The 23,676-nt window shown below is 40.5% G+C and overlaps 2 protein-coding genes across 9 annotated transcripts in view; one reads left to right on the forward strand and one right to left on the reverse strand.

Moving 5' to 3' along the window:
• The window catches only part of adcy3a (adenylate cyclase 3a), a 54,930-nt gene extending 52,248 nt beyond the window's left edge, over window positions 1-2,682 (reverse strand). For 2 of the 3 annotated variants that reach the window (XM_077721684.1, XM_077721682.1), the window contains exons 1-2: window positions 2,482-2,682; window positions 367-1,527 (exon numbers count right to left, since the gene is read on the reverse strand). In XM_077721684.1, coding sequence (XP_077577810.1) covers window positions 367-1,050 — 684 coding nt within the window. In that variant the 5' untranslated portion in view covers window positions 1,051-1,527; window positions 2,482-2,682. Of the gene's footprint in view, window positions 1-366; window positions 1,528-2,404 lie in introns of all 3 variants that reach the window. The other variant, XM_077721683.1, reaches the window with a different exon arrangement.
• The window catches only part of LOC144199814 (uncharacterized), a 33,731-nt gene extending 10,321 nt beyond the window's left edge, over window positions 1-23,410 (forward strand). The window contains exons 1-8 of one of the 6 annotated variants that reach the window (XM_077721691.1): window positions 4,668-4,929; window positions 6,021-6,137; window positions 10,773-11,418; window positions 12,254-12,383; window positions 12,459-12,628; window positions 15,652-15,789; window positions 18,228-18,457; window positions 19,293-19,729. In XM_077721691.1, coding sequence (XP_077577817.1) covers window positions 6,093-6,137; window positions 10,773-11,418; window positions 12,254-12,383; window positions 12,459-12,628; window positions 15,652-15,789; window positions 18,228-18,457; window positions 19,293-19,340 — 1,407 coding nt within the window. In that variant the 5' untranslated portion in view covers window positions 4,668-4,929; window positions 6,021-6,092 and the 3' untranslated portion in view covers window positions 19,341-19,729. Of the gene's footprint in view, window positions 1-4,667; window positions 4,930-6,020; window positions 6,138-10,772; window positions 11,419-11,637; window positions 11,687-12,253; window positions 12,384-12,458; window positions 12,629-15,651; window positions 15,790-18,227; window positions 18,458-19,292 lie in introns of those variants that run through there. The other 5 variants (XM_077721686.1, XM_077721685.1, XM_077721687.1 and 2 more) reach the window with 5 other exon arrangements.
• Window positions 23,411-23,676: the final 266 nt, after the last annotated feature.

A 23,676-nucleotide genomic window follows, 5' to 3' on the forward strand; every position in this document is an offset into this window, starting at 1 on the left:
AGGGACGTTGGGCTTCCTTTTTGAGAACCAAGTATTGAAATAAAAAATCTGACTTTTAGTATCTAGAGTTGGAGTGATTTTTCCCTCAACTCACTGGTTCAATTGAGACAACATCAAGTCAAATGTCTGCAGATGAATGAGAAACGGCTTCATTAAGCATTAATGTATGTATCATCAAAACTCACTCAACTTTGACTTCCTTTTTAGTGGTAAATACAAAATCTTAAAATTGTCTTTTTTTTAGTTAACACTTATATATAAATATATGTAAAACTGTAAATATATAGATTAAAGGTCAATATATCTTTTCTTAAAAAATAATTAACCGAATCCGGTTCACAATTTTCACCCTTTGCCATGTCTTACCTGCCTGCCAAGTGCTGCTCCCTGGATGTCCTCCTGTTGCTGCTGGGCGATAGTGACACCCAGAACTAGGGTATGAACCCCACAGGTGACTGCTGTGATAAGCACTATGGGTGTCAATCTTAAAGGTAGAGTTAGGAAAAAGGAGAAGCTGAAGAAAGCCTGCCAGCCCACTGTGTCACTGGCCTGGTGAAACTGGGCAAAGTTCAAACCTAAGTAGCAAAATATTTGTGCCGCTATCAGCACCCACAGAGCATAGGGTACAACCCGTCTTGTGACGCGATCTGGTAGCACCCCGAACCGACACAGTAGGTAGAGGATGATTTCTGCCAACAACCCAACAGAGGCCACTAGGATGGATGCCAGTTTATCGCTGGTGTATACAACTGCAGACATGACAATAATGTAGCTGTCGAAAAGAACTGCAAACACAACCAGCACCAGCAAGGTTTCGTGCCTTTGACGCCTGAAGTAAGTTTGGTAGAGGTTCTCCAGAGACTCCGGCGCAAATGTGAGGCGCATGAAACGGGGTAGGCAGAGGCAACATCCTGAACTCCTCACCGTGACCTCGTTTGTCCGCCCGACAGCCTGCCCAGGGTCCGAGGGCAGAGTCACTGAACAGTCAGCGGAATACTCAGCAGAATACTCCGGCTCCGAGAAGGCTCGGTTTCGAGGCATAATGGACATTAAGCGTTCTCTTCTCTCCAACTGGAGGACACGATTGTTTTGGCACAGACGTCGATCAAAGTCTTATGAGGTTCATCAGCTTGTTTCCACATCCACTTTGAAACCCTTTAACTGTACAAAATCCCTTCCATACGTTGATAGTCTTACCGGACTGACACATGAGAGACACCTGCTTCCATTGCTGCGTTCGTACTCGCTCCATCAAATAATGTTGTTTGCCTCAGTCCAGTATCATGTCCACGAACTGGACACGCCTCTTTAGCAACATGATCCAGATATTGTCATTCGGAATTGGCAATGTCACTGGGTGGCAGTCTCACTTCCATAGTGGCTCTTGATAGAATGCACCCAGTCAGGGTGGTTGAAATGAAATTGATATCCCTTTTGCAGATGATTACATGAGCTCCTGTCACCACCAATGCAATAGCATGAGCAGTATTTTCCATGTTGGACTTCCATAGTCATAGGTCACATTTCCTAAACAAATAAGAAGACATAAAAGACATTGTCACAATAATTTTAAAAAAAAATCAAACCAAATAAGATCACTAAGATTACAATTTATGTAAGTTATAAAGCTGATCTGAATGGCTCCTACGTCATAACAATCCTTCTAGTTGAAACCATATATTTGAGATAGGGCGGCCCAGTGGCACGAGCGCGTCGGCTTCACAACTCTGGGGTCCTGTGTTCAAATCCAGGTCACGTACACCTGTGTGGAGTTTGCATCTTATCCCCGTTTTCCTACGGGTACTAAGGTTCCCTCCCACATTCCAATAAAACATGCATAGTAGGCTAAGTATGGGTGTGAGTGTGCCCTGTGATGAGCTGTGGGATTGGCTCCAGCACCTCCTGCGACCCTAATGAGGATGAGGCGTTTCAAAAAATTAGATGAGATGAGAGATATTTGAGGTACGTTGTGTCTGGGGGGAACGTACTTCCCATCAATTATGTATGAGTGAATTATTCGGGTTTGCAGAAAATTGGTGAATTCTGTACATTGTGCTGTGATAAATCCCTGGTGGTTGTTGTCATCATTCAAGGTCCATCCAGGCCCTGCGTTGTGGGCCTTTCTGCGGACTGACTACATGTTGAACGAAGCCATACGAACAGCTCGTAAAAACACTTTTACTTTCTCAGCGTTGTTTCAACAGTGTCAATTGCCAACGTAATTGACCTTAGACGAGAGTTCCAAACCATACATCATTATTTTTGTTCGCAATAAGCAGTTCCTACTGATGTTTTAGCATTTTGGAGTTTTATAATATAGTCTAAACTATTTCTACACAATGTGGATGTTTACTTTGAGATTTATCATCAAGAGTTAGAATTTCACTTATCTCATTTTAATTACCTTGCTACGAGGAATGCTGATATTTAGTAACCATTCTTCCAGCTGTCGTGAAATTCTTTACTGATGCATTTACCTACCATTTGTAGAGGCCAGATTTTTGGGTGTTATCCTTAAAATCGCTCAAGTCTCATCAGCAGAAAGCACGATAGTCATTTGAGTTTAGCCCCGGTCGAGGAGAGAAAGTATCCTCGGCGTGAATTCATTTGTTGAGTGTTTTTTCTTGGGTGTTTTCCGCAGAAGACAGCTTCGTTCAAAAAATTGAAGACTGCAAAGAGAAATTCCGGTGCTTCAAGTGAGTCTTGGAAAATAAAACGAATCAGTTTCTAGACAAAATTCACCTGACAAATTCATCGGTAATCAAAATAAATACTCACATTTAAAATATCTTAAGGTAAGATAAGTGCAGTACTATATAAAATGATATACTTTATTTTTTTGAATGGATGAATTGGCTCTTATTTTTTAAGGAAGAAAGACCTCATTTCCGTAAGAGCTTGCATACTTTCTATCCAACGTTATCAACCCCTCACATTACCCTTTCTGTATCCCCCGCTTACTTTAACAAAATATTGTCCAAGTATATATATAATACACATCTTTATCTTTTTAGGGCTCCTTTTTTCAACGGGAGCGGTGTTGAAATGAAAATATATTATTTGTGGCACGTCCATGAGTTCGTGTACGTGCATGAGCAATGTCGGCACGTATAGAATGATTAGCAGGCCCTTGATGATGCTCCTTTTCAAAGTAAGGCATCGCTTGTTGAGCACAAAAAGGTGTATACCGCAGCTCTCTACTTTTATCCTGTGGGCAGTTAAGTTCATAACAAGGATGGATGTTTGAATGTTCATCGCATCTCTCATTTTTTAACCACTTTATCCTCACTAGGGTAACGGGGGGTGCCGGAACTTATCCCAGCTGACTGTGGGCCAGAGGTGGGGTACACCCTGAATTGGTGACCAGCCAATCGCAGGGCACAAGGGGGAAAAACAGCCATTCACACCCTGACTGTTTCAATCATGGGCGGAGGCAGGCAACACAGTGTCTTTATTGATCCAAGGCAAGCTTTGACGAAGGTGACAGAGCCATGATCAAGCAGGTCGATGAAGGTGGCGTGGAAGTCAAGAGCCATGAGGTCGGTGACAAAATTCATACCAAAGGTACAATAGGGTTTGGATAAGACAATGTCTGAAGGAAAAAAAATCAAGAAGTCAGAGATCAAGCAACAAGAAGTAACACAAAAAGTGGCACTGATAGTGTAGACACGATCCAGCAACATGGACGAGCTCTGGCTGGCTTAAGTTTAGCGACAATGATTGTTGACAGCTGTCGCTGCTCAACCTGTCTGGTGCTGCAAACGTGATTGGGTGACAGACCCAGAATGATGCATTATTTTATTAATTTTCTGAACTGCTTCATCCTCATTAGGGTTGTGGGGGGTGCTGGAGTCTATCCCAGCTGACGTCAGGCCAGGGGCAGGGGACACCCTGAATTGGTCGACAGCTAATCACAGGGCACAAGGAGACAAACAATCGTTCACACTCATATCTATGGGGAATTTAGAGTGTCCAGTCAGCCCACCATGCATGTCTTTGGAATGTGGTAGGAAACTGGAGTACCTGGAGAAAACCCACAGAGGCCTGGGCAGAACATGCAAACTCCACACAGGTAGACCGACTTAGATTTGAACCCAGGTTGCCAACTTTTAGGCTAATAATTACATTTTTAAAGCGTTCTCAAGATAATTTTCTTTGATAATGTACTATTTTCTGCGATAATACTAATGAATAAATACTGTTTAAAGCGTTCTCAAGATTATTTTTTGATAACACTATTTTCTTTGATAATACTCATTAATAAATACAGTGTTAAATAATTACATTTTTAAAGCGTTCTCAAGATAATTTTCTTTGATAATGTACTATTTTCTGCGATAATACTAATGAATAAATACCGTTTAAAGCGTTCTCAAGATTATTTTTTGATAACACTATTTTCTTTGATAATACTCATTAATAAATACAGTGTTAAATAATTACATTTTTAAAGCGTTCTCAAGATAATTTTCTCAGATAATGTACTATTTTCTGCGATAATACTAATGAATAAATACCGTTTAAAGCATTCTCAAGATTATTTTTTGATAACACTATTCTCTTTGATAATACTCATGAATAAATACAGTGTTAACGCGTACTCAGGATTATTTTCTTTGATAATACTATTTTATTTGATAATACTAATAAATAAAAACCGTTTTAAAGCGTTCGGATCATCTTGCTATAATGACGCTCTCGGTAGGTGAAAGGAGGCCGGAAGAAACTAGCCTTTCACATGCGCACGATGATGCACGCGCACCCTGGTCGTGTGCGTGCGGAACCTTCACGCGGTCGTGCCACAGTCGGCGAGGGCTCTTATGTGTCTGATTCCAGGTTTGCCCGTGAGGGTCTGTCTGCCACTGCTACAAACCCAGGTGGGCACAGTGCTCACGATGTAGCACCGCGAGGCCGGTTATCCCGTTTGAGGTGGGTAATCGGTTCAGCAGCCCATTGTTTCTTTCCTGCTTTGTTTCAACGACTCTGACCAGAATCGTGTCGGCTCCAATGTAATCCACCACCCTTATCATCCCGCACTATAAAACTGCTCGCTGTCGTTTAGACGGGAGGACATCCACACGTCGACGTTTGCAATTTATTTAGTGTGAAGGCAAATAGCAAATTGGTACTTGCCTTCTTACTATGTTATCGTAATCTATAAAAGTAAGCATTGGGGACGATTCATGGTGCCATACTTAATGAAGTAGGCCTAATTTTAAACGTCTAGTTGGATCAGGTCAGTACGCCAGATTTCATAAACGTGTAGTTCAGTTGCTAACATCGTAATAATAGCTCATGTTTATGGGAACGCCGACGTGACTGCCAAATTACATTTGGATCCGTCAAAGGAACCATTGTTGGTATGGTATATTTATTACGATTGTAAAGCGTCTTATCTCAAAGATGGATAGGCGTAATTGTCAATTAATATCCAGATTCCTCGAACCCAATTTCTGTCGTATTTTCGACCTTGTCTGTACATTTTGTTTAGAGCATTTACTGAAAGATCTCCACTCATAGATGTTATACATGGACACATCGTGGACAGCTCTTAAATTCTTCACTCTACATCTCATCTCATTTTCTGAACCGCGTTATCCTTATTAGGGTCGCGGGGGGTGCTGGTGCCAATCCCAGCTGCCGGGCCAGAGGTGGGGGACAACCTGAATTAGTGACCAGCGATTGAAGGAGACTGACAACCCTGCACACTCACACCCATACCTAGGGGAAGTTTAGAGTGTCCAATCAGCCTACCTTGCATGTTTTTGGAATGTGGGAGGAAATTGACCTGGACTTGAAGCCAGAACTCCAGATCTGTGAGGCCGACCAACTAAACACTAGCCCCACCGGGTCGCCCCAGTCTACATCTGCCTAGTTAAAAATAAAGTATATTTTCAGATTCATAAAAACTGCTTGTGCTTTTTCTATCAATCTTGGAAATGTGGAAATAAAGTGTTTAAACTAATTAATGTTATTAACAAAAAAGTTTCATTCAAGTCTAATTAATTTTTATTTCACAGGACACAAAGGTTCCACGCCGACAGAGTAAGCAAAGCAAAAGAAGGATCTATCCTTCATGTCAAGTGTCCAATATGAGTACAGACAGACCGAAACGGAATATCATCAGGAAGAAATATGTAAGGAAAATGTATTCTTTACTACTGCAGAAAATGATTGTGCAGGCATATAAAGCAGTCTTTGTCAGTATTTTAAAAGATGTAGTTTTATATTTCACAAAACTTTTTGATCCATGATCTTAGATACTGAATTGACCAAAACACTTCTGTTACATTCACCTGCAACAACACTGGTCATTTATTAACATTGTCAGGATCTTTGACTGTTTATCAATGTTTGTTGCAGTGGGGTGTAAACAAACTACACTATTGACAAACATGTAGCATGTTTGCACAATTATTTTTAATTTGATGCTTAACTTAGTATAATATTTTGTATATAGACTATTGCAAATGAAAACCCCACTTGCTATGAAGTTGAGGTGTGGTAAATACAAATGATTGAATAGAATGTTTTTATTGTCATTATACAAGTATAATGAGATTCAAAACTTTCACCACACAGCGCACAAATAACAACAAATACACATACATAATCAGTAAATAAGAACTGAATAAATATGTAGTCCAAGAGACATAAGCATTGCGGAGCGGTCTTGTTCGGTCTGAAGTCCAGGATGAGTTCCATAGTGCCAAGTGGTTGGCTGTAAAATCAGAATCCAACAATTTGCAATTTATGTTCAACCCATATTGAATTTAAAGACCACAAAAATTGTAATGTTAAAACTCATTATTATTTTGTTTTTGCCAAATATTCATTTACTTTGAATTTCACGACTGCATCACTTTTGTAAATAAAAAAATAAAAAACAACAGGTAGAAGGCACCGTATTATATCACTTAACATTCAAGAAACATTTAAGAAAAGAGTACATCTATAGCCAAAGCTTAAAAGGTGGAATCCCTCTCCATTCTTACCTGATGGACAGTTTCAGCTGTTCTGAAGTCCGAGCGGCCTGTTGTATTTTGTAGTCCGTTTGGACTGTCATCTCATCACCCCATCACAACAATTTTTCATTTGTCATCTATCCATTTTAGATAAGTACGGTGTCAAGTTAGGGCGAAGCAGGCAAAGACTAGAAGTAGAATGGACTAACAAAACTTTAAAACGTGGCAAAGGTCTCAAAACCTAACAGACTTCAAAATGAATCCTGAGGGCTGGTCAAGGAGACAAGCATTACAAATACAGAAGATCCAACCAGGGCTGACAAACACAGGGTTTAAATAAACAGACATTGGCTGACGAGACAATCACGTACCTGTCAAGTTTGGCCAATTGCTCCTCTTATAAATGATAGCAATTCTCCTTCTTAAAGAATAATAAACTACAAACACAATGCATCACATATTTACTCACGTAGGTCCATTTAAAAGTCGGACATTTTCCCCAAAGTGGACGGTGTGGCCAAACAGTCGGTGCACTTTTTGTATGCACTAAATTCAACGTTCTGTAGATGTTCCTGTATGTCGCTGACAGCTTGACTGTCTGGGTACATTGCTTGCTGACGCGCCATATTTATATAGTGAAAAAGCAGAAGTGATTGACGCTAATACTTTTTAAAAAGTTTTTCCCCCTGAACAAAAGTTGTTATACACTGGACACAATTTGAAATGATCAAAACACATAAAATACGGGAAAAATGTATGAGTTGACTGACAGGTATGCAGGTATGCAATCAGAAACACCTGAGTCACACGAGGCAGCAAGCAGGAGATAAACCACGGGAAAGTGACAGGTGAACTCAGTGGATAATCACAGATCACACTGGGGGAAAAACATGGCAAAACCAATCCCTAACATACAGTGCCGAGTAGTATTTGTGGGTGTTATAAATTAAAGCCTTTTGCTTTGCATAGTGGTGCTATACTTGTAGCTTACATGCAGTGATTTTTCCAGACTTTCTGAACCTATTGATGATATTGTAGATACATTCCTTGTATTTGTACAATGATGAACATTTTCCTTTTCTTTAATTACTTTGTCTTCTATTACTCACAGAGAGAAACACATGTCTTTCCTTGTGAATAACTTTGGGGGGGGGGGGGGAACATTTTATACCCACCTCTTCCCAAATAATCGGTTCACCTGTGGGATGTTGCAAACAATTGTTTTATGAGCATTCCTCAACTTTAATTTTGTCTTTTTCTGTGCAACCTTTCCCTGTTTTGGTGTGTTGCATCCATAAAATTTTAGATCAATTATTATTTGCTGGAAACAAAGTTCATCCATTTGGACATGAAATCTAACTTTTCTTCATAGGGTATTCAGTTGCCTGTTTTTATTTATGTTCAGCATTGCACCCCACCTCATCTGAACTGGGGTTGTACAATTCAAACATTTGAATTTATCCTCTTCTTCCAGCAGAGTTCCATTAGAGTTACGTTGTATTATTTCTCTACTTCAGGACTCAGTATTTTCATCCAGATTAATATATTTATATTATATTTGTGGTCAGAAATGTGTCAGCGTTATCCATCGTGTCATTGGTTAAACTATATCTTCAAGGGTGCCAGAATATTTTTCTCAACAATGCAAAATGTACTGAAATCATCATTATTCCTTAATTGTATTAATGCTTTATTTCAGGGATCCCCAAACCTTTTCCTGTGAGCGCCACATAACCTTTCCCTTCTCTGATGTGGGGCCGTCTGTGTAGGTCAGTTTGTAATAGGAAAAGTGTGACAATTGCAGGAGTGCCCAAATCTAAACACTTATTGTTTTCCAGAAAGTCACAATCAAATAACCTTTCTAGATTCTTCACAGAATAAAAGTCAGAAAATAAATAAATGCGTCTTTCACGGCATCCCAGTTATGTATATCGGCTAACTCAAACTGATAAGAAGGCTGGACTTCATCAATGTCGGCAATAAACGGGTTCCGGAAAAGACGTATTTCGTTTGCATAAACATGTAGTTCAAGGAATAGCACACTGACCTACACCTTCAGCATTTCCAGTGCTTCCATACACTTCAGCTGGAAACGGGACTGGCGGGTTCTCTGCAGAAAGGTTTTGTGTAGGAGGAAGATGAGTGAAGCTGTGCTTTTTCACTTGTTGCAAAAGCACTTCTAGTTTGAATGTGGGAATACATGTCTCAAATGAGTTTCCTCTGGCTTTGTAGTTGCAAGTTACATCTGTTCAGCATTTCTGTCATGTCTGTAAAACATAAGAGGTGCCATCTCCATTCTGGGTTAATCAGCTCTGGCACCGTTTTGTTTTGTGAATGAAGAAATGCGTTGATTTCAGGCAACATCTCGTAAAGACGCCTCAAAACTGCCTCGACTCAACCATTGTACCTCTGTGTAGTACAGCACGTCTCCATACGCAGATTCCAGTACAGACTGGGAATTCTTGGAACTGCCTGTGTTTAAGTATCTTTGCTCTTATGACGTTTATGGATGATACCACAACCTTCATGACAGAACCCTATGTCAACAATTTGCAGCACAGTGCTTGCTGGTGAAATAGGCTTTAGATCGTAGAAACTCAGTGAGACCCTGTTCCTCGATCTCCCGGTTCATGCGTATTAGACCCCGATATATGCCCTCCATACCAGGAGCCCTGCAAGTTGTGATGCTAGCCATCTTTGACCAGTCAAGGTTCAACTCTTCCATGGTTTGGTACACTATGCCAAAAATATCCTTCTGTCGTAGTCCCTTTCAGACTTGGAGGGCTGCTATCTCCTCTTCTATCTCAAAATTTTCACTAACTTAACAAATACAAATTAGCAGCTGTGTGGTGTCCTGCACGTTTGTGCTCTCAGCCAGTGCTAATAAAAAAAAATAAAAAAAATCGTCTTCTGCTGCAGCTGGGCATAAACAATAACACCCATTTCTTCAATGCGGCTGGTGATTGTACTCTCTGATAGACTCACTGCATTTTTCTTTCTTCTCGGGACACACTTCCTCCCCGACAGCATTCGTGCATTTTTTGACAAACTCTCCATTGGTAAAATATTTAACGCTGCTTGCTATCATTTGAGCAACCCGAAAGCTGGCTGGAACAGATAGATGACTGTTTCAGTTGATATTTTCGTACAAATGTATTCTGCTAAGCTAATAGTCCACTTTTTAGCTTTGAGAGTTAGAGAGAGAGGCTTACTCACCATCTAATTTTCTGAACTGCTTTATCCTCATTAGGATCGCGGAGGGTGCTGGAGCATATCCCAGCCGACTCCAGGCCAGGCTTGAATCGGTGGCCAGCCAATCGCATGGCACAAGGAGACGGATTTCCATGCATTCTCACACCCATACCTAAGGGCAATTCAGTGTCCAATCAGCCTACTGTGCAGGTTTTCTGAAATTGGGAGGAAACCGGAGTACCCGGAGGAAACCCACGCAGACCCGGCAAGAACCTGCAAACTCCACCCAGATGGACATGACCTGGATTTGAACCCAAGACCCCAGAGTTATGTGGCGGACGCGCTAACCACTTTTCCCACTGGGCCCCCTATGTCTTAAAATAAATAAAGTCTATGAAAGTGTGTCCTGGGCCACTAAAATATCTCCCTCTGCCGCCGTTATACATGTAATACCGGTCTATCACGGGCAGAAGCCGTCCACAGGCTGTAGTTTGGGGATCCCTGCTTTATTGCTTTCCAAGTGGAAAATCAATTTATCCTGAAGCTATATTTCACTGCAGGGCATGAGTTTTGTTTTTGGAGAACTTACACTGATATATGCATTTGACTTCGTAGGACATCAGCGATGGGATGCCCTGGTGTGAAGAACGTCTGGTGCGCAAAGTTCTTTTCCTTTCCCTCAGGGAATTCAGAGACACACATCGAGCCACGCATGGAAACCTGCCTACACATGGACACAAACGCAAGCCTGCATCAAAAACTAAACTTTCTCCTGAACCCCAAATGTCAAGACAAAAGCCTCGGCAGCAAAGAGTCTCATGCAGACTGCAAAATAAGCAGAACAAAACACATGCTCTACAAAACGTTCAAGTTAAATCAAAACAGCCCAGGGACCACAGGAACAAGGTGCTAAAAAGAATTTCGTCTCAGGATACATTTTCACAAAAACAAAAAAGTTCTCCTACAAATAAGCGCATTTACTCCAAACCAAAAATATGTCGTGAAAAAACTGTGCTACACAACCGCTTCCAACAACATCCGCACAAAAGTTGTGTTCCAACCAGGACATTACGGTCATATCAAATGTCAAACTCCTCTCTAAAGTTAACATCTAAAAACAAAAACACTACAGAACAAACACAAATATCTCTGCATAAGCACTCAGTTAAAAATAAGAGGCCCCGCAAGAATGGTCAAACACTTGTGAAGACTCATGTACCGGCCAGGAATCAGAGGTCGAGCTCTCCCAAAGGCAACACGGGTCAGTACCAGTACTACTACTTTAACATTGCTCAATCAATTACTCTATCACTAGGATCCAATATTAATAATACAAAGTGAAGTCTGTGTCAGGCCGTTTTCAAAAGGTCTAAATTGTTAAGATAAATGTACTGTCATATAATGTACATTCTACACAATGGTGATTTCATTTTATAATGACAGTATTCATTCATTTTCTGAACCATTTTATCCTCACTAGGGTCACGAGGCGGGGGTAAACCCTTAACTGTTGGCCAGCCAATCGCAGGGTACGATGAGACAAACAACCTTTCATGCTCACACTCCTGCCTAAGGGGCAATTTAAATTGTCCAACCAGCTACCAGGAATATTTTTATATTGGGAATGTGGGTGGAAACTGGAGTACCCGGAGAAAACCTACGCAGGTTGTGCAGAGCGATTAAACTCCACATAGGTGGACCGACCTAAACCCTCAACCTCAGAGCTGTGAGGTCGACACGCTAACCACTCAACCGCCGGGCTGCCCGCTGGGGTAGTGGGTCTTCCGCCTGACTTTGTCGCGGGCAATCTGGTATTGATTCACACTCGGTGGAAGTGTGATAATGAGCGCGAGTTGTCATCTGACTCTCTTTGTTCCCCAGGACTGACTGGTGACCAGTCTAGGGTGTAGTCTGCCTTTCGCCTGAAGTTAGCTGGGACAGGCTCCAGCAAACTGTGCAACCCTTAAGAGGATGCGCAGTACGGAAGATGAATGAATAATGTGACAGTAGTCAACGGAAAATAAAGCTTTTTTTTAATTAACTTTCAGGGGGACTATTGTAATCTTCTCTCCTTTTTCTCATAAATATTATCTTAGGTTCCTTAGTCAATGGTACTAGTCCGTCCTCGCTTTCAGGAAACTTGGGTTGGAGCTGGCCTTTGCAGACACGCCTTCACCGCCCCCATGTTAGCCTCATTTGCGACAAGGATGACCCAAATAGCAGGGGGTAAGCTACTTTTCTGTTTTTTTAAATGGTTTTCCCCCAAAAACTATTTTGGCAAGTTTATATATGTTTGTTTAGGCCAAGGCTTCAAGCACAAAGAAAGTTTGCCCAGTCTCCACCTAGTTCTCCTGGTCCTATGCTGATGTCATCAACACAAGGCAGGCACAGCCACAACCTTGCAGTAGTCACAAGTCTGACCAGACGTCGGCCCAAAACTGAGGACTTTTTATCCTTTCTCTGCCTAAGAGGTACATCTTTGTTCGTCATGTTACACAATTAATTTTTAATCTAACAAGAGAAAAACACTTGAGAGAGGCATGATTGTCATTCCTCGCCACTTTACGGCTGCACAGGTCGCGTCTATCGTGGTATTTTTTTATAGGTATCCAAAATTCAAAAACATTCATAAAAAAAAGAATTCACGCTGAAAAGCCAAAGGTATCTTAGCCGAATGAAGAAGCTGTAGCCGCCTCTTGGAAAACGCTCCGTGCGTGTTTGGAAAATATGTGCCACGTTGAATTTGTACGGTTATTATCACTTAACGGCGGCGGGGCCGTAAATTTCAATACAACGCCTTCAGTGCAAATACTTTTTTATGGCTATAAACCTTTACTGCAGCTACAGCTGGGAAACATAAATAATAACCTAATACAATTGAAATATTATTTAGGAATATAGCCATATTTTGCTCACCAAAAATCATTCGTATCTGGACACAAAATCCATCCTCCTTTCTCTCCTTTTCTATCGCCATCGAAGTTAATGCTGAAAGTCGAGCCTGTCCTGTCGGATTTCTGGCAAAAGTTTTTATTCGATTTAGTGCTGAAAATGTTCGTTCTGGGTTGTGACAGGCGTACTTGCTTCTGAGTTGTCCGACCTTTCTTAATTATGGCCATCTTTTCTTAAAAAGATCGTCTTGAAAAGGACTTGACAGTAAATCTTCAAGCACATACATTTCTTCTCCTTCAGCAATTGCGGGTTGACAAAACTGGTATTAAATCAACACAATATATATGCTTGTGCAGCTCGCTCTAGATCCACTTTGGTAGTCCACTCTGGCTAGTCCACTCTATCACTAGCCAATCATAGTTGCTGAAAGCGATGACGTATCCCTACCCCTGCGAGAAGACATTGGTGTTGTCAACTTGAAATCTGAATGGTTAAAGCAACAGTTTTATTGGCGCTTGTTTTATGCAGCAGATGCTACAGAACTGATTGTGAAGGCCTCAATGCAGATTTCTGACCCTGGCAACAAATAATGGCTGAAATGTGATTGGCTAGATGCTTAAATAAGAAAGGGGAAAAGAATTGAAAGGAGGCTGACAGACAATTTGGAATTATTTAAGTATTCATGGACAAAACAATTTACATCGGTCTGTGATTCAGATATTTTATCTAGGCCTTGCAGGCCCTGACGATCCACCACTGTCACTTAAAAAGTGGAATTGCAATCATTAATAAGGGGAGCATTCAGGCGGGTGGGGGATGTTTAATATCTAAGTACTGTTGAAAACAGTAGATATTTAGATATTAAACTCATGAAAATAATTTTGAGAGCTGGTTCCAACACTACTTAAATATTAAACTCTCTCTTAGATAGTAAACTCTCATGAATATAATTCTGAGAGCTGGTTTCAACAGTAAACTCTCTGTCACCATTTGACCGGGGACCAAAAGACCGGCGACAAAAAGGGAACAAATGACCCGCGACCAAACGTCCGGTCACGGAAAAAGGAAGCACGAAATTATTTTTGTTCAGCTCATTTTCATAATTTGCATAGTCCTGGACGTCAATGTTATCACCAGTAGGCTGTACAATAAGCAGATACAATTCTTGCAGTTTGGAATTTGTTAGAGCAATTGCACCAACTATAAGTCGTTCTAGTAAAGAGCGTAAGCAGGGGATGTAACAATACCCACACATTGTCAAAGTAATAGCCAAAACGGCCATTGATATTACCTCGGTGAAGGCCATTTTTTTACATTTGCTGCCAGAAGATGGATAGTTCCACTCCAGAGAGCCTCTTTGTTCAGGGTCTGCAGATCTTCAACGGCTTTGGTTAGGGACCCATTGGAGGACGTGTCATTGAGTGCAACATCTTTCAAACATTACATACGCCCCCCTGCTCCACCAAGAGCACATCAACCGTCAGAAGCATATCAACTGCTTTGCGGACCTGGAAAATCATGAGACTCGTGGCTTCCAGCTGTTCCTTCATTGCAAATCCAATTTCCTGTTTTGGACATTGTAATGGATTTTGTTCACCCTATTCATATTTTTGTTTAGCTTAACCCAAAGAAAAGTAGTCTCCTGCTATTTGGCAAGCCAACCCATAAGTCGGATCGCCATGCCTTGATGAGGCGCAACGTCGTCGAGAGAGGCCAGCCGCCGCACGGAAATTCCGAGCCGCCAATTGTACCTCCACTCTAAAACAGATACTGGTAAAAACAGTGAAACCAAAGCACATAGTCCTGTTTCTTTTTTGACCGTGGTTATATAATTTATTTGCCCCCCTCACCACCATAAGCCAAAACGTGGAATCAGTGGCGCAGTTTGTCTTGGACAATGGGCACACCATGTCTCATCTACCGCACCCAGATCCAGACCATGCCCTGTAAGATACTAACAGGTAAAGTCAGCACTGTGGAAAAATTGGCTTGTCATTCACTGCTTTCGTAACAGGATAGACACCGTTTCAATATTTTTCCTAAAATACTGTAAAAACACTTTCCCCAAAGAAGGGTGATTGAGGGAGTTCTATCCGATCGTATTTTTGCTCGTCTGGTCGTTTGTCTTAACCCTTTGTAAGAAGATTTAGTCTCAATTGAAACGCTTTCACCTTTTTTTGCATATGGAGACAATAAAACCAATATAAGAAGTTCCCTATGGTTTCTGGCATTGTTCCCTTGCCAAAAATCTTTCCAATCAATATTGGAGTGACGTCCGCTTAATTTTATTCCTGGCCCGATGTTTGGTCGCCGGACGTTCTAACCCTAACCCCGTTCAAATTTAACTATACTTGTATATTGACAATAAAGGCATTCAATTCAGTTCAATGAACTATCAGTTTTCAGTATACGCTTTAAAAGTTATCTGGTGCCTTCTAGCGTTGTGAATGGGAACGATGTCTAGACCACAATTTTCAGGCGACCTTTACTTTTTCAGTCTTTTAACTGCCAAAACCATCGTCTTATATTCGGACTGGACAGTACTCTGGTAATAAGGACATTATCACGGACACAAATAAATTGATTTTTCTCTTTACACCAGGTTCAGCAGCATTGCCAAGAAACATGGCCTTCTTCAGTGGACAAGAAAAAGAACTAATCACAAATCGACATTTCAATTCTTGTCTTTCCACCTGGCCCAGAACTGCCATTGACAGGAAAAACACGGTCCCTCAAACAGGTGCTAGACTCCTTTTCTATGACTGCCTTGGTTTCAATGATGTCACATGATAAATGCTCAATATATAAATACCAGGGGGGAAAATAAAGCAATGATAATATGGTTACATAAAACTACAAAGTATAAAACGGTTTTCTTTTATATTTCTCTCTGTATTGAGAGATAAATATGAGGAATGGCTATTCATGTTATGAAACGGCAAGACGAAGAATGGATCTCACACAAAACTCAGAAGCAGGAATGCAAACAAAATATATTCGGCTCAATCAGATGCTGAGAAGACAATAGAGAAACTAGAGAAAACAGATTATGACAATTAAAATCAAGCCTTTTTTCATTCATTCATTATTTTCCAAACCGCTTATCTGCTGGAGCCTATCCCCGATGACTTTTGGGCCGCGGGCAGGAGAAACCCTGAAACGGTCGCCAACTGATCGCAGGGCACGAGAAGACGGACAATAACTCACACTCAGTTAATTTCTCATCTCATTTTCTAAACCATGTTATTCTCACTACGGTGACGGAGGGTGCTGAAACCTATCCTAGCTGACTTTGATCAGGTGGCCAGCCAATTGCAGGACCCAAGGAGACAGACAACCATTCACGCTCACACACATACAGTGGGGCTAATAAGTATTAAGTTAACCACCAATTATGCAGGTTCTCCTACTTGAAAAGAGAAGAGGGGCTTATAATTGTCAACATGGGTAAACCTCAACCATGAGAACATGGGAAAAAAACTGAAAATCACATTGTTTGATTTTTAAATTATTTTGTTCCAATTTTTAGAGTGGAAAATACCGTTTTGCTGTTTAATATAACCGGGTATATTAAATGGCGCACAAATGGGAAGGTACGATCCACTTCGCACTCTTTATGCCGTGACTGAGTGCATCAACGTTTTGCAGACCAAAACTACTTTCTGCTCAGGTTAAAACTATTTACTGCTGAATAAAGTCTGACTTGGAATTTTAATGAACTATATAATTATGCCCCCATGAACACTATACAAATCTTGCCAAAAAAGCTGAGTTGTCGTTTAATATACCTAGGTATATTAAATGATTTTTGCTTTTTTGAGCCTCCCGTTTGTGCGCCATTTAATATACCCCTGCCGTTTAATATAGCCAGGTATATTAAATGGCCCAGAAACGGGAGGCTCAAAAAAGCAAAAATAATTTAATATAACCAGGCATTTTACACTGAAAAATACGGTAAGTATTTGGCCACCTACAAACAAGCAAGATTTCTGGCTGTCAAGGAGGCCTACCAATGTCTCAACTCATCCCCTGTATTAATAGCATCTGTTTTAACTCGTCGGTATAAAAGACTCCTGTCCATAACCTCAGTCTCTCACACTCCAAACTCCACTATGGCCTAGACCAAAGAGCTGTCGAAGGACACCAGAGACAAAATTGTAGACCTGCACCTGGCTGGGAAGACCGAATCTGCAATAGGTAAAATGCTTGGTGTTAAGAAATCAACTGTGAGCAATTATTAGAAAAATGGAAAACATACAATACAACTGATAATCTCCCTCGATCTGGGGCTCCATGCAAGACCTCACCCTGTGGTGTCAAAATGGTAACAAGAACGGTGAGCAAAAATCCCAGAACCACACGGGTTGACCTAATGAATGACCTACAGAGACCTGGGACCACAGTAACAAATGCTACTACAAGTAACACAATGCGCCGCCAGGGACTCAAATCCTGCACTACCAGACGTGCCCCCCTGCTGAGGGCCAATTTGGAGTTTCCAACCAGCCTTCATGCATGTTTTTTTTTGGAATGTGGGAGGAAACCATATTACCCGTAGAAAGCCCATGCAGCCCAAGGGAAAACATGCAAACTCCACACAGGAGGACCGATGACCAACCTGGATTCGAACCCAGGAGCCCAGAACTGTGAGGCCGACACACTAACCACTCAGCAGCCGGGACTTTATCCAACTTAATTTTTTTGTAAATATGTAATAGTATAGTAGTATTTATTATATTTTGTCACATATTATTTTTTCTGAATCCTACCTACTCCTTAATACTTGATCTAATCTCTTTCTGGTTCTGGTAAACTACAGTATTGATAATGCTGCTGGTTGGATCAGTCAAAAACAATGACGGTATACGTTTCATTTACCTGACGATTTGCTTTAATCATGAATCGGAATCATACGATTCAAAATTTCAGCAATCATCACATCTACATTGCATTTTCGAAACATTATTAAAAGTCGTCAAAGACAATTGTCTTTAAATCGATTTTTCTCAAAACTTCTTTCAACAAGCACCGCCGAAGTGGAATGGTTTGGAGACCACTGCACTACACCATCGGTTGGCAGATGCTGATATACTACAAACAAAAGCAGTCCCATTGAACATTTTTGGTTCAACTATCTTGCTAGAATGAGCACATTTTATTTGTTGTGTTGCCCTACAGTGAGGTCAGGCTCCAGCTCTCTGAAACTTGGAGGCTCTGAGTGTGCTGAGGACAGCTCGCTCTGCCATCTAACTGCGCGGGAACAACGCAGAAGGGAGAGAGAGAGGAAGGAGGAAGAGGAAGGGCATAGGATAAAGAATGAATGTATGGAGACAAGCAGGAGTAAGGAAGTTAGAAAACACCACCTGAGACCTCGGCACCCCTCCATTCAGCTCAAGAGGAACAATAAGGTCTGTTAACTTCATGATTGTTCCTTGAAGATGTATAGTTAGTGTAATGAATTGGGGTTGTTTGTGGGGTTGACAGACTCCAAACATAAACAGACTTAACTTTAACCGTTGACTAGTCATTACAGTGGTCGTTAGAAAACATTTAAGGACTGAAATTAATGTTTTCAAATAAGAAAGGATGTATGTTTCAATCATATTGTACTCATGATTTTAATGGCATAAAAACCATACAAATATTTTTACCGATTACCATCCTGAAGTGGTTTTAGCTCAATTAGCAGACTAATACTTCTTCTGTGATAGCTTAAAATAAGATCACTAGCCAACTGAAATGGTAAAATTACTCTGGAATCATTTGACAAACTTTAAACATTTTCTGAATCGATTCTTGACACGATAAAATACTAGTGCTTCTACACGAAGTCCCAATTTGCCATATAGATGTACACTGCCTATCAACTTTCATACTTATGCCTCCCTCAGATGACACAATTTCAGCCCGCTTCTACCCCTACAGACACATTATGGAGAATGGTGTTTTGTCATGGCTGACATTTTCAAGTGGGGTAGTCACCATGTGGTGTGACATATTCACCGACTACCAATCTCTAGGCTTAATCGCTTCATGACTTATGTAGGAAGTCTTGTGTCTCAGAATTTCTGCTTGTTGTGTCACAGTTATTCCACGTCCTAAATATTCCTACTATTTGTTGATGAAGATTGACAAACTGTAACTTCGTGACCAGCATGCATGTTCTCTCGCATATGTATTTAGGTTGTTTTTTGTGCAATGCTAGCAAAGTGTGACATCTATGCTTGTTCCTCCATCCCACAGAGACAACATAATGTTCCTGTCTTTTCTATAAGGAATGTTTCTATCTGAGCAGAGCAGAAAAGTGGTTATGGTGTGATGTGCAGGCAGACTCTGGTCTTGTTTTTTTTCTTTTAATCTAAGACACACTGAATTCAGGCATAAATGTAATATCACTCTGGTGGGGCAAACTGGGAAACAAATTGTTTTGTACTTAATCTCAAGTTAATCTTTAACATTATGGGTAACTCTTCTAGAAAATCCTGAACATTAACTTCTAGAAAATCATGGAAAAGTTATTTCTATTTTTCAGGTCACTAGAGTTTCTGACCAAAGCACCTCCTTTGTCAGACCAGTTTCATCCATGAAGCCTAAGAAAGGAGGGGGCAACCTGCAATCAACAAGGGTCAGCAATACCTGTAAATTAAAAGGACACCCCCAAAGCCAACCAGGAGAAGTCAAGAGCAATCAGCTCTCCCAGCACAGCAACCACCAGCTGCCTCACAATCAAAGCCTACCAGTTTGTCAGTTCTACAGAAACCCCACGACCCTCGGAGGTTTTCAGAACTCAGGAAAAATTCCAAGCAGGGCACCAGCTCAAATGCCATTTCATACTAATTTAGCCACAAGACATCTCGCCGAGACCACTGGGGGGGTGAGATTGTCTAGAAGAAAGCGCGGGCTCCCACCAGATGCTAGTCCAACTTCTTTGAATCATTTTTCTACCGACAATCCGTCAAAAAAGTGCAGGACACAAAAGTCCAATGGGGACGATCGACTGAATCGTGACTACTATAACAGTGAGACAGAGACTAACTGTAAAGAAGACGTCCAAGTGAAACATACTGTCCATAAATTGAGAAACACTGTTGATGATGAGATTAGACAAGATACACATATTGGAGATCTGAAAATGATAAGGGACAGTTTTGTTGCTGAGGACATACAAAATAAGGTTAATATTCGAAGCTTTGACTCAGCAGCAAGCATTACTACTCTTGAGGTCAAACATAAATCTCATCTAGGTTCAGTCAGTAAGGCCATATGCAGAAGTATGAGAGAAAAACAATTACAGAGAAGCCTGACAATGGTGTCAGATCCTATCTCAAAAACAATTCCCAGGATTACTGTTTCTAGGACTGTTATCAGAGCTGCAGGACATACCCGAGTCAATTTAGTGACATCACCCTACGTGCATAAAGAAACACCAGCAAATAATTCTGCCAAACACAGTCCAAAGGGAACTAAAAAAGGTGCTAGCAATGATATTGTCACATTTATTTCACCACCCAGCATTGGCTCTGATAATGATGCCGCAATTGACCCTACCAAGGACTTGGCTGACTCTACAAAGGACGGTAGCTATTCTGCCACATCCAAGGGCTCTACGAAACGTCTTAGGCCGATCAAATCTACTACCTCAACAGTTAAAACTAGGAGCAGTCCTAGAATTCTTCTCAAGCGCTAACCAACACATCATCCGTTGCTCCATATGTTTACATATTCACTGTTTAATATATTAAGTTTTAACATATATAAACTATATATATTCAGTGGTACCTTGAGATAGTTCGCTCTTAGTTCGATTTACTCGTATCTCTAATCAACGTCTTTCGAGGGAGAGACAGACACTCCACGGCAACACGCTCGTAACATAAACAAATTTAAATTCACTTGGATTATGATACAGACACTAATAAAAAGTGTAATCTAACCTTACACGAAAATTAATTCAAATTATGTTGTAATTTTCTTTACCTTTCTTCTTCTGAGTTGGCTCTATTTGCCCTATCTCCATCCTGGCCTTCAGCTGCAGGTTTTAAAAGGAACCTATCGAAGGTTGTTTGCCTTTGTCTTCCCTTCAAAATATTCCGAAAACTATGCACACCAATATCCTCACAATTGGATAAGGCAGGACCACTTGCCAACTTGAAGTAGTACTCCTCTCGTATTGGCGAGCAAGCTCCGCCATGCGTACAACATTGTTAATTCCTTTATTCAGCCCTGACTAACGGGGTGAAAAAACACAGAAAAATGCAACGCACTGCGCAGTGCTCTTAGAGACATTCATACGAGGGAGTTGCAGCGAGAAAGACAGTGCCTATGTTGTTCTCAAAAGCACCCTCTCGCATTGGCCACACCTGGCTGTATGCTCCTACATCAAAATTTTTCTCGTATTTTATGGTAAAACTTACTTTACTCGTACTTAAATTGCTCGTATGTCAAGGTATTACTGTGTATATGTATATATATGTGTATATGTATATGCATATGTATATATATAGCATCTAATGAATTCCAATTCAGGATCTGTCTAAAAAAATATTTTCTTTAATTAAGCCATCTGTTTTCAATACTAATGGTTCACATTAGAGTGCATGTGAACTGAAGCCATGCAGCTGACAACAGGTGAGATAAAATATGTGCATTTTTCTTTACCTTAACCGTTGACCTACCTTGGAATGCAATTAAACAACTGAAAAATGACAACATTAGAATTATTTTGGAGGCACCGTTCAAAATCTACCAAATTAATCAACACTACCTACCATGCTGCTACTTTATGAATATATTGATTTGACAGTATGAGTAGGGTATTAATTGAATATTTTTATTATTAGATCATGGTCTATAATCATGCCTAGCATTAATATAGACTAGAAGATTTAAGAATGTTTAAAGTAGTAATTTCTATTCAACGAGTTTACAGAAAAGCATTGTAAGAAATGCTTCTTTAATTACAGTACTTTTAGCTACTGTAGGCCCTACAATGTAGGGGGGTAAAAAATGTACTTCAATTTTAATCTTGAAATATAAAAGTTAAATTAATTTTTGTGAAATGAACTTCAAAAGGTTTTGACATTTAGTTTTAATATATTTGTAGAGGTGACACCTTTGATACAGCTCCTGTACTGATTCACATTAGAATGTGCAAGTTTACAAAACCTTGTGACCAGTGAGTGTATTCAAAAGACAAACACTGGATAGTGCTGTTACATAGTATGGTTTGTTCTTCTGTACATCTATCTGTTATGATGTGTGTTTTTAATGTAGATGTATAGACAAAATAATTTCAGCAATATTCATGTTTTGTCTATTTATTGGACATAGTGACCAAACGCTATCGCAAACAATGATTTCAGGTGCTTCCCTGTAATATCTTGATTTTTGTACCAAGAAAACATGAATCCAGAGCTCCTTCATTTTAAGGGCCATCTCCACTAGTATTGACATATCTGGGGTGTGTGGTTCAATGCATTCATTATTCAAAATCCAAACATATGGTGTGATTGTGGGATGCTCAGGGCATGGTTACCGGGCAGGTTGTCATCGTGAAGAAGCCACAAATTGCCTCCCACATCCGTGGCTCCTTTGCACACAATAAAAAAAACAAAGGCAGCAGTATCTCTCAGTAAATGTGCTCCCTGATTGTCTAGCACCAATTGAAAGTAAAAACTTATATACAGGGTTGGAATTGTACCTATATTGACACCTGTCCTGGAACCTGTCTGATATTCAACGTTGGGAACTTCCCTTCCTGTTTTTTTTACTTATGTGTGGTATTGCAAGTGATTACAAAAGTATCTGTTACATGTGAGGAAGAATTTGTTAATGGTGAGCAACTATCTTTGGAAAGGGGGCTGCACTCCAACCCTGTCTATACAGTAATCCCTCAAATATCGCTGCTTCAACTTTCTTGGCTTCACTACATCACATAATTTTTTTCTGATCCGGATTTTTTTTTAATTATTTTTTTAAGATCATAAAAATGTGTAGATCCATGCTGAAACTTGCAAGCGGAAGACACTCTACTCTTCTGCTTGCTACAAGGAAAATGGGTTAAAACAGAACTCAGTACTGAAACTTTTTTTTTGTTGATAAACATGAAAATCCATGCTGAAACCCGCAAGAAGAAGCCACTCATATGTCTTCTGCTTGCTACTAGGACTCAGCATTAAAGGGAAAAAAGTAGTTTAAATAGAGGTGATCCTACTTGGCAGGTTTTTATTTATTGCGGCCATGTCTGGTCTACATCAACTGCGATATTGAAGGGTTAACTATATAGCAGGCTTTTTATTGTCATACATTCGTTCAGTGGCAAACCTTTGTGACGTGTTCATGAATAAAACTGTTTTTTGTCATTTTGTCCTCACACTTATTCTAATATCTCATTTCTGAACCGTTTTATCCTCATTAGGGTCGTGGGGAGTGCTGGAGCCTATCCCAGATGACTCCGGGCATAAGGCGGGGGAACGCCCTGAATCAGGGGCCAGCCAATCGTAGGGCACAAGGAGATGGACAACCATGCACACTCAAACCCATACCTAGGGGCAATTTAAAGTGTCCAATCAGCCTACCATGCATGTGTTTGGAACGTGGGAGGAAACAGGAGTACCCGGAGATAACC

This window comes from Stigmatopora nigra, chromosome 7, assembly GCF_051989575.1.
Source record: "Stigmatopora nigra isolate UIUO_SnigA chromosome 7, RoL_Snig_1.1, whole genome shotgun sequence".
Lineage (NCBI taxonomy): Eukaryota > Metazoa > Chordata > Actinopteri > Syngnathiformes > Syngnathidae > Stigmatopora > Stigmatopora nigra.